The sequence below is a fragment of the Siniperca chuatsi genome, linkage group LG23 (assembly GCF_020085105.1).
Source record: "Siniperca chuatsi isolate FFG_IHB_CAS linkage group LG23, ASM2008510v1, whole genome shotgun sequence".
NCBI classification, from domain to species: Eukaryota; Metazoa; Chordata; class Actinopteri; order Centrarchiformes; family Sinipercidae; genus Siniperca; species Siniperca chuatsi.
The window spans coordinates 17,709,359-17,720,539 of record NC_058064.1 but is presented as its reverse complement, the minus strand read 5'-3'; the positions used below and the strand labels follow the sequence as shown (position 1 = coordinate 17,720,539).

The 11,181-nt window shown below is 40.8% G+C and overlaps 1 protein-coding gene across 1 annotated transcript in view; it reads right to left on the bottom strand.

Annotated features, from left to right (window-relative positions):
• Nucleotides 1-2,844: 2,844 nt before the first annotated feature.
• zgc:162331 (uncharacterized protein LOC793007 homolog) overlaps nucleotides 2,845-11,181 on the bottom strand; it is a 35,644-nt gene continuing 27,307 nt past the window's right edge. The window contains exons 3-6 of the mRNA XM_044186841.1: nucleotides 6,885-7,076; nucleotides 6,034-6,187; nucleotides 5,699-5,884; nucleotides 2,845-4,898 (exon numbers count right to left, since the gene is read on the bottom strand). Coding sequence (XP_044042776.1) covers nucleotides 4,562-4,898; nucleotides 5,699-5,884; nucleotides 6,034-6,187; nucleotides 6,885-7,076 — 869 coding nt within the window. The 3' untranslated portion in view covers nucleotides 2,845-4,561. The remainder of the gene's footprint in view (nucleotides 4,899-5,698; nucleotides 5,885-6,033; nucleotides 6,188-6,884; nucleotides 7,077-11,181) is intronic.

Below are 11,181 nucleotides of genomic sequence, written 5' to 3'. Positions count from 1 at the left end.
CCCCCAGGAAGTGCTTTGGGCTTTGAAGCCAATTTGTGGAATTACAACTTCCGGGTCCGTCATGTGATGCACACTGGCCCCAAATTACTTTTCACCATAGACTCACATTGTAAAAGAAGCGGCTATAAAACGGTGGATAAATTTTTTGGAGCGTCACAACCCCTTGTGAAATGACTCCTTTCACCAATAACATTTGGAAAGCGTAGAAGAGTCGCACGATTTTATCCCCATTCAAGTTAGTGGAGGGCTTAACCGGAAGTTGGCCGGCTCGGCTAGAGGAATTCTCTGGTGTGCTTGCTCTGTGGGCTGCCATGGGGTTGCGTGATGCAGAAGAGGCGAAGAGTGATTTTATACCTGGAAGATTAACTTTTTTTTGCTTCATGCGCCACTGAGCAGCTATCATAAAAATGAACGGGGCCTCGCCTCCGACACTGTATCCAGTTCTCTTTATACATACAACCCAGCTGTCTGATGACGATCTTAATTTAAATTTTAAATAGCTAGTAAACAGCTAATCTCCAGGGTTCCGAGATTAAAAGCTAAAAAGCTAAATTGTCGTCAGACAATAGCCGATGGGTTCCGACGTTGCATTTCAGCCATTTACCTGCATGCAACCAAAGCCCGCTCAAACGTGATTGGTCAATACTACTCGGACTACAAATAGACTACAAACGGAAACCAGAACCCTTCCGATACCAAAATCTTGTCCCTTGCCTACATATTCTGCATTCGTATGCAGATATCTATTTATAGAGATTACAAAGCTATAGCTACCTCAGCGCAAACCGAACAAAAAGTTAACACAGTTTATTCAAGAGATGTATTTTAGCACAGACTCCTGTCTCACAACTGACTGCAAACCATGCGTCATTTGTGGTGCGGTTTATGCTCATACAGGGCAGGGTTATATAAGTGGCGATGAGGGCAATACAGCTAGTATGATAACTTCCTCCATTTTGGACTCTCTGGTTCTTTCACTCAAAGGTCAGCACTGACATGATGGTCTGCAGTTGATCAAAGGTGCAAATTTCCAAGACAAAATTCACCAACGTTAACTGAAATACTGAAATTATTCATTCCCAAAAATTTACTGTGAAAAATGTTGGTCTAACTAGGCCCTTAGGGTTATAATGACAAGTGCCTTGTCTGCCACTGGAATGGTTAACTTCGTCACCAATCTATGGCAGTTTTTACCTGAATGATTTTTGTTGACTCGTTCATCCCTCTGAATGTCATGAATCAAGCCGACGGGCATTATAGACAGGTAGATAAGATCCACTGCAACAAGATTCACACCTAGAACCTGAAAGCTTTAGACACAGGGTTAGGTTAAGTAGGTTAAAGTTTAAGAAGAGAATGGCGTGTTGTATGTTGTGTTTATAGTCTTTGTCCAATGCTTTAGTCTTTCTTCAGTGCCAATCAACTGCCCAATTAGTGGACGTGTATCTGTCAAGAGGTGTGATGGAAGCTAGGTAACTGTTCGCAACAGTATGTTAAGATCGCAACAATATACTTGGGCTTTGACGTGATCGCCTTGCTGGAAATGTCAGGAGGAGACGCTGGCATGTTGGCAATCTCTGATGCAGTGTCATACCTAAACGAATCCTGCCAAGTCAAAGAGAGGGATTATCAACATTTGACTTCATCCTCTACCAGGCACTTGTAAAATGTAAGAGGAGATAAGTCCTTTGTCATAGATACATTACCTATGGCCCCTGTAAGTGTATCCAAATAGCTCCGAATGAGAAGATGGAATTGAGAAGGTGGAAAATTGTACGTCCTTAAACCTTAATCAGACTATTATTTCTGTTTCTTGCATTAGGCTCTTGAACACATTGAGATGATTATTTTTGGAAGTAGAATTGGCTTTGTGCGCACTGAGAGTTGTCAACACTGTAGAGCATCCCTGCTGAGTTTTGAGGGTATTTTCAGACTTTCAGCAGTCTGTTTTGTTCTGTGCTCTCAGCGCCTCATTTGCACCACGAAGGTGTAATAAGTGCAGTAATTAGAGTAACGGGGTAACTGTTTCTGGAAAGAGACGTTGCTGTTCTTTTTTCAAAGCTGTGAGAACTGCAAATGAAATTCTGTTTACCTCCTTTGTGTTGGGGTGGAGGGTGATATCTCAAATCCTGGACAAATAAAACCAAAACCATCTGCATGGCTACCACTACAAGTAAGTGAGAAAATATGTTTTGTTATAAATTGTATGAACTGACCCTTAAAGTCGGTCTTATTTACCTAGATACAAAAACGTAGGTATAAAGCTTTAAAATTGCTGAACAACTCAGCTGTACTTGCTTCGGTTTGAAGGTGATGTCCATCCCTTTCATTTAGGCTGTAACACTTTTATCTTTAAAATTCCATCTATTAAATTTTTTTTTTTGTTTAAAGTTTTACTGATTTTAAAATAGAAAGTAATGGAAATTTAGATTTTGCATGAGAATTCGTTGAAAACAAATAAATGAATAAACAACACCACTGTCAACTTCCCTTCACCAAATTGCAACACTGAACGTCAACTTTCCAACCTACATAGTAGCATCACACGTCCCACGGAAGCCATCTTTTATTTAGGTGTAAATATGACATATGGCGGCCATTACCATCTGAGATTCCCTTTCCTGTCATTCAAGTCCAATGTGAACAGACAAACCACTCCATCTTCCTCATGTGTCAGTGTCGCTCTGCAGGCAAATGAGGTCATCTCCTCATTTACAGCTGTCATGACTATGATGAATTAGGTCCCTCTTTTCTCTTCCTTCATCTATTTCCTTCCTTCATATATTTTCCTCCTCCTCCTCTCTTCTACCTGAATAGCAGAAACACATGCTGAACCGTGAAGTGTTCAACTAAACAAAAGTCTTTTTATTTAGCTTTTATGGCAGTCTTATTGTTATACAACAAATAGTTTACAGTAAGAGAAATAGTTAGGGCTGTCCAGTCCAAGCCGTTTAAATTTCCCCCTTCAAAAAAAATGTCAAGGGCAGATTTGTTAGTGTCTACTCGAGTCCTTCTATTAATAATAAAGACAGCCCCACAGCTAGGGTGTAAACTGACTAAAGCAACAGTAAAGGGGCTCTTGGACAGACTTTATGATTAAAAATGCATGTACATCGACGAAGGGAGTAATAAAGGTTTAAAGTTGATTATTCATTAAAAAAAAATTTAATTTGGAATTAGCAATATCCACATTTCATGTAAAAGTGTAGAGAATTCAAGTGAATCAGAGTTTATAGGTCAATAACATGGTTTGTCCATCTCCCTGCTCAAACTTTACATATCAGCGCATTTCTGTGCAGTTTCCAGTGCATCGACGACAAAACAGCAGTCATTATACTTGCTATAACTTACATAGAGAACCTTTGTTACTTCAAGTTTTCTTCAAATTGAAAATCAATTTTGGATGATTTTCTGTGATTAACAACTTATTGTCTGAACTATCTAGCTCAAACCAGAACCAATTCAAGTTGTGATAATTATTTGGGATTATTATTTTACCCAGGTCTGATTTCCAGTCAGTATTTTAGTCATGTATCTTCTACGTGTTCCTAAATCCAGCAGGGACCCTGACTGACTTTGCCAGAATACTTTACCAGTCAAACTGCCGACCATAAAACACGCTTTTGTCATAAATAATTATGTGACCGAATTATTTGACAAGAAAAAAAACGACATTTAGTTGACAGTTTTGGTGAGAGAGAAAGGATCGATCTAAAATTATCACTGTATCATTAAATCCTTACAAACAGCACAAAGCTGGCTGCATTCAGTAGTTGCAGCAACAGCGGCATTTTAATCACAGTGTGTTTGCTACCCATAAGTCCCTATTGTCAGTCTATTTTCTCTCAGCAGTGCGGGAAAATACCAGGACTAAAGTCACCCGAAATCTTTCATTCCATCACACGTGGGATTTCAGAAGTTCATGTTAAGTCTTTAGTTTTAGATAATGTGGACCTCAGGAGGGCTGATAGGGATCCTTTTCAATAAACTATAAAAAAAATCAACACTGCTGAGAGATCTGAGCTGCCTAAACAGTGGTGGCCATAGTCGAAGTCCTTTAAGATTCATTCAATCTTCATTGCAGGTCATTCTTTCATAAACGACAATGGTTGAACTGAATTAGTACAAGTAAAACTTCCTGTGTTCCCTTGTCGACCGGCTACTTGAAGCTTTCTTGTAATTTCTGACGGCTAAAAGAAAACTTTCTCCAAAGAACTCCTCTTGCAGGGAGTCCAGCAGCAGTTCAGTAGGGAAAAAAGGAAAAAAAAATCTAGTGTGTTCAGTTCTTGTTGAGTCCAAAATGCAGGAGAAGTTCAGCAAGCATGCGGTAGCAGGGGGAGTTTCTACACTGGCTGCATCTCCATTTTTACACAGTTTTTTCGTGTTTGCTTTGAAACATTGCGTTTGCAGCCTTCTGTAGGAGAAAACAGGGATACGGAAGAGAAAAAGACTTCATGCGTCTCCAAAACGTGCCTGTGACGCTGTCGCTCTGCATGTTCCTTCAACGTCTTCAGTAGGAATGGCACAGCGAGCCTGTAAAAATGGAAGGTGGAAGACGTAGCTACTGCCATGGCCGCTGTGGTGTTGGGTTGGGGTTGGGGTAGATAGGCGCCGGTGTCGGGTGGGGGTAGGCGGGCACAGCTGTGTTGGGGTTGGGCGGGTACGTCGGGGTAGGATACTGCGCCATGATGTGAGGCTGGCTGTGGGCGGTTGTGTGGGCGGGTGAGGAGGCAGCGGAGGAGGAGGAGGGGAGGTGGAGGTAGAGAGGGGCGGATGGAGCTGAAGGGGCGGAGGGTGCTGTCGGAGTTGGGACCCTCTGCAGGACGACGTGTGGGTAAAGCTGAGACTCGGAGCGGTAGAGTCCGGGCATGGGGGCCTTCAGCAAACTCTCCTGACTCCTGTATGAAAGAGAGCAAGAAGTGAAGGGCAGGAAGAAACAGGAGGAAGTACAACTTCAGCTCAAAGTTCTACCTTGTATAGAAAGGAAATGAATTGGTGTTAAAGCTAGGATTTGGGCTACGTTCTGCCACATAAAAAAAGTTGTTTGGATCTGGTTATGGGACACTCATGGGGCGTGTACTATGCTATATCTTTTTGTAAGCACCAGTGTCTTTTTTTAACATAGTTTTTTAATGGTTTCATCAGCAGGACAGTGTGCGGAGGACCTCATGGTAATGGAGGGACATGTCAGCCAGTGTGTTTTTAATCGTTTTTGGCAAACAGAGAAATAAGGTATATCAGGCTTTGGCTACACAGGCAATACTTGTTAGTAGGATCAAATTCGTCCAGTACCTTTTTCTTATTGGTATCCTGATTGCCTGTTTTCTGTTCGCGTATTCTAATATTATATACTTCTGGGGTTTCTCACATATTTGGATCTTGGGAGCTAGAAATGTGTTGGACTGCATTTCCCATGTGTACTTGCATTACATTGCACAGGTGTGCTCTATTTGGTCCCGTTACAAGGTGATGGACCAGCTTGTGTCAAACATTTGCCCTGATGGCAGTCTAGAGACCAAAACCTTCTTTTCCTATTGTTTTCGTCTTCTTTTTTTTTATATTGGTGGTGAACGAAACAGGCATCACATTATTTGAATATTATTTCTAAATGACTTCTATTCTTACTGCATTTCTCAATACAAAGCATGCACCTTCATGATGTGTTTGGTTCGCTGTGATGTGAGCGCTGCCAGTTTACCTCTGGTATCCTCTGTTCTCATATCCACTGAGTCCTCCAGTCAGGTAGAGGGGGCTGTCGGGAGCCAGACGGGGGTTCATCCTCTGGGAGAGATGGAAGATCTTGGGTGGAGGGAAAGCTTCCCACTCACCCTCTTCTCTCTCCAGCCAACACTCGCTTCGACGGGCCGAACGCTTATCTCTGCGCCTGAGGAAGAGAGAACTTTATCAGCTCAGTAGTCCTCATATATACCAGAGAAGAAGTTTGACAACAATCAAAGACTAGATGTAACGGAGGGAATCAACTGCAGGGGTTATATTGAGGGTTACTTTAGGCAGCGCTCTCTCCAGTCCTACCTGCTCCGTCCCTCCTTCTTGGCTCGGTCCCGACTGGTTCGTTCCTGCAGACAGCAGATGAGGAAGGACAAGGACATGGCGAAGATTACAATGCCACTCACCACTGAAGCCAACACAGCCACTCTCAGACCACGGTCCTCAGGTCTGGGGATCGCTGTGGGGGGAAAAAATGACAATAATAAGTTTTATTTTAACCATAGATCCCCAGTGTTCAGTAGTGGCCTGCAAGATGTTGTCTCTGCTTTAGCTCTCGTATTGCCTTGAATCTGTTAGGCAACACATTGCACAAGTTTAGACCAAACAGAAAATATATTATTACAAATTTAATGTACTTGTCATTTATGGCTCTAATACTCTTTCACAAAGTAACGTGACTTTTTTTAAAAACATTACTGACCGTTTCCAACAGCAGGGCTTACATACAGTAAACATCCATACTATTGTCTAACCCAATATGCTCTCCTGGATTGATAAAGATAATCTTGCAGTACGTTTGACCTTTCGTTTTTGAATGCAGTAAAAGTTCTGTCCTGTTTCCGCTCTCCAGTCAGCAAGATGTTGATTTCACACGACGTGTTTGAATTCTGAGAGGAAAGGTTGGAAATGTTCCCTGAGCATAAAAAGATGCTGTGCAAGCTCACCAGCGATGCTTTACACGCAAGCTGCAACCAGATTTCATGCATAGGCACATGTGAGAAATGAGTCTAACTAGTCCAATCATTGCAATGGAGTAGTTCATACTGAAATGCAAAGCTCTCTTAATAAGATTGTTCATTTGGAATAGGAGTAATTGTAAAGTGAAGCTGAAAATCTGCTTGATTATGCAAATAAATCTGCTTAAACTGGCTTACCTTCACAGACAGGCAGGTAGTTGCTCCACTGCGGTTTGCCGTTCCTGACATTGCAGTAGATTTTATCGCTGCCGACCAGCTGGTATTCCTCTCTGCACCAGAAGGCCAACACAGTGCCCACTGACACGCCGGTGCCACTCTCGACATAGAAGGAACCCCGACGTGGTGGCAGGACAGGGATACAGGACAGACCTGAGGAGAGGGGAGGCAAGGTCACTCAACAAAACATAAATAAGGAAGAACGGTGGTTTTGATTCATTAGAGCTAATCACTGTTTAGAAATTGTTCCTGAAATGCTTAAAGGTATTTTTTGGGACATTTTGGGAAAAATATGTTTATTCGTGTCCAAGGCATGTACACTACTTCTGCTAACAATAAATAGATTTAATAGATGTGAAAATGACTGTTGTACGACTCTACACCTGTCAGTGATGATGCAAAATGATGATGATTTATAGATGTCAGAAATCTCAATTTACTGTCAAGTCAAGTCAAACTTTATTTATATAGCACATTTCATACACAGGGCAACACAATGTGCTTTACATAAAGTGACAATACAATCGCAACACAATCCTACAAGTGCAAGTGCAGAAGATAAATATGCATATCAATAGGTGTTAGTGCAATATACAAGAATGAGTGCAGAATATACAAATGTCAAAATATACAAAACACACACATGCAGCCAAGCTAACTGGATGGTGGCTCTAGCTTCATATTTAGCGTACAGATACGAGAGTGGTATTGATCTTCACATCTAATTCTCAAGAGAGCAAATAAGCGTATTTCCCACAACGTTGAAAGTGTTTCTTTAAAACACTTTGTTGGAAACAGCTCTAATAGTGTGTAGTTTCAGGATTTTCCAGGTTATCTACTAACAAACCACAGAGAATGGGTGTTTACTTGTAATCAGCTGTGGAGTTATTTGAGTTTTATCACTCTTTCCTTAGTCAAACAACTTCCTGTCTTCTTGCTTCATTCCATTTTGGAGACATCATGGACTGTGTATAACTGTTGACCATTGGTGGATTATGGCACCTCTAGAAACAAGCCTCTGTTTGATTCTGAGGCAGTGACAATGTTTACTTCTATCAGACTCCACTGTAGCCATTGGAAATATTTGGATGTTTTCAACCGTGGTGAAGATAAAAAATCTGTCCCAACACCTCTTTCTAACTGCCCCTTTTCCTTTGTCTCTGTCTGCCACTTTCTACTCTTTATCCCACACTCTGCTCTCTTTGTTTTTCCTTTCTTCTCTCTCTTTTCTCGTCAAACAGTGACACAGCTTGGTCCAGAGTGACTGTTATCTAAGCTGGGAGCCTGAGATGAGCAGTTACACTGGATAGAGAGACACAGAGAGACACAGAGAGGGAGAGACAGAAAGTACTATTTTTATCTTCCTTATGCTACGTTACGCAAATACCTCTGTGAGGTCTCGTGATACAGCGGCTATTGTTAGATTGTGCTGCAGGGATTTTTGAGGCTCTCAGAAAATCTCATGTAAACCTACAGCGTCACTAGTTGCACAAAACATCCCACATTTTTCTAAAAAATCGTACCCAAATGGAAATTAAGTATGATTTATTTCTGCACCATATTGTAGCACAAAATGACCATATGATCTGCAGTGGAGTGACAGGGCTATTGATCAATGCTGATGACTCAGCAGTTACTTGGCCAGCTGCTGGGATTCATTGGGACTCATTTCACTGACCCATACTTAAAAATTGTTATCCAGTAAATCACATGGGTAAAAAAATATCAGCTGATTAGTTATCCAAAACTGTATATTTTACTTGAAATGAATTACAAGGAAGTGTCGTGTTTGTTCTGGCTATAATGACGGCAGATAGCTGCCTGATAGAAACTACACAAACCCCATTCATTTCAGGAGGAAGTGCAATGTATGTTGTTCTTTTTAAATAAAATTTGCGATATGGTAAGATGCATCTTCACTTAAATCAGTAACAGAAGCAAACATTCAGCACTATGCTACACTAGATTTCAGTTGTGAACATGAGGAGTTGTTTACTACTTTAAAGCTGCATTAATAGATGTTTTTGGCCATTTGGGAGCAGTGTAACAAGCTATAAACACAACACTGACATATTATCACCATTGTCTAAATTTCATATAGTTAACATGTTAGCAAACAGTTGCCTATTTACACTCTATCAAACATGGAGCAACATTAGCATTCATTTAGAGTTGTCTTTCTGGCCACCCGGTGAATGTAAGTCCAATATTCTCTCTCCTTTTAGCTCTGGTTTGGTCTTAACCAACTCCTGAGGGAAATATCTGTCTCTGTAACAATGATCCACTATGTTCACCAGCTAGTTGCTAACTTTGTGCACTAGTTGTTGCTGCCTGTTGTGTCTGGAGAAGGGGGTTGATGAGAGCGGAGAACTTGGGGGTCGCAAAACCAAAACAATGAGCTGAAAGACGCTACAACACGCATAGAACTGCAGAGTGGAGTGATAATTCTCTGTAGGTTTCTCACTAAGAGAGACACCTTTTAAATTACACATAGTATTTTTTCCATTCTTAACATAAAATCATGCTTAGTGCAGCTTTAAAAGAGCTCTTGCTTTGAAAAAAAAATAATTAGGGAAAGAAAATTAAAGCATGTTGGTTTGCTAATATGATGTTTTAATGACTAACGGCCAGAAGGGCATGTGATGCTGCAGTTTGCTTTGCTGTGTCAGTATTGTCAGTGTAATCTGTGTGTGTGTTTGTGTGTGAGAGTGAGAGAAAGAGAGAGAGAGAGAAAGAGAGAAAGATGTCATCCCACTATATGACCCCGTGAACATGCAAGCTGCTCTCTGCTGATTAGGAGCGACAGATGTGGGGATTTTTGCAGCGGTAGAGAGGGAGAGGGAGAGGATCCCATGATCCTGTGTGAAGATGACAGCATCCCCTCCCTCACACACACACGCACACACACACACACACGTATACATATCAAGGCTCACACACCAGACACGTGCGTAATGGGTACAGTACAGGGAAACAAGGACAAGCTGACTCTGGAAACTAAAAGCCATTCTGTTTCCCCTAAGAGACCTTTTACCGATGCTATCACTCTGTGTGTGTTTGTGTTTGTGTGTTTCAGTTGTTCCAGTGACCAATAGCTGCATAGGATTCCATTCAAAACGTATCTCTCAAAACACACCAATAATCTTTTCCACAAGTTATGGCCTCAATAGATTGAACTAGATTTACATCTGTCTTAGCACTTATTACAATGATATCACTTACATATCACTTACTTGTACCACCTCTGCCTCATCCATTTGCCCAAATTAGAATTTTGTAGCTCAAGTAACTTGCAAAGACGGTGGCAAACCCAAATCAAATCCAAGCCTCAAGCCATGTTTTTGTCCATCCTACTCTCTATGGCATGGGCAAAGGGAAAAGCTTTTTTATGTAACGCTGTCTATTGGGAGCTAACGCCGGTTTATAAGTGCAGTGGAAACACAGGCCTGAATGTTCTTTTATTTATTTGAATATATTTTTTTAAGTTAGTTAAGGGAAATAAAATAGCCAGATTAATAAAACTGTTTGATAAAACTGATTGATAATTGAATCCTGGTCTGGGCAGTGGCCCAGCATGCGAATACAACACCTGTGATATACTACAGTAAGACATAAAGCAATGACAGGGATTGACATTATCTATCTAAATGATTCATTAGGTCTGCTTTTCAATCAGGCTACAGTCAAATCCAGCACATCTACTCCCACTAAAAAGCATTATGTTTTTCTCAACACTGCTAGAGAAAGGTGGATAATTAAAATTGTGAAAAATGAAGATTGGCCAATACTAGGCTCTTTTCTTTGTTTTCAGTGCAAAAAAACTATTGCTGTTTGAAAATAATATAATCCTGTCATTTGTGTTTGAGAGATGCAAATCTCTCGGTGAAAGAATACTAAGGAGTGGAATTTGCATTTAAATGAAAGCGATTTGATATTGTTTAATTAAAATGAGGTGTTTTTAATTATCATCTGGGATTCATCTGCTGAGTTTATCAGGCCTCATTTCAGTAGCAGGAGCTGTCATATAATGATCTTTTATAAAGACTCACACATGGCGCAGAACAACACAGTTATCTGTTTCCTATCCACATGGGGATATTGATTATTAGATGGTACGGTAAATTAACTTTCAATGCCATGTTTATTAGGACTTCATTGAATTAGTAAACAGTAGCCCACTAAGATAAAATCTTAGATTTAATTGGTGAGCCAAGGGCTACGTGGGTTGTTATTTGCTGACCACCACTGTATGATGTGT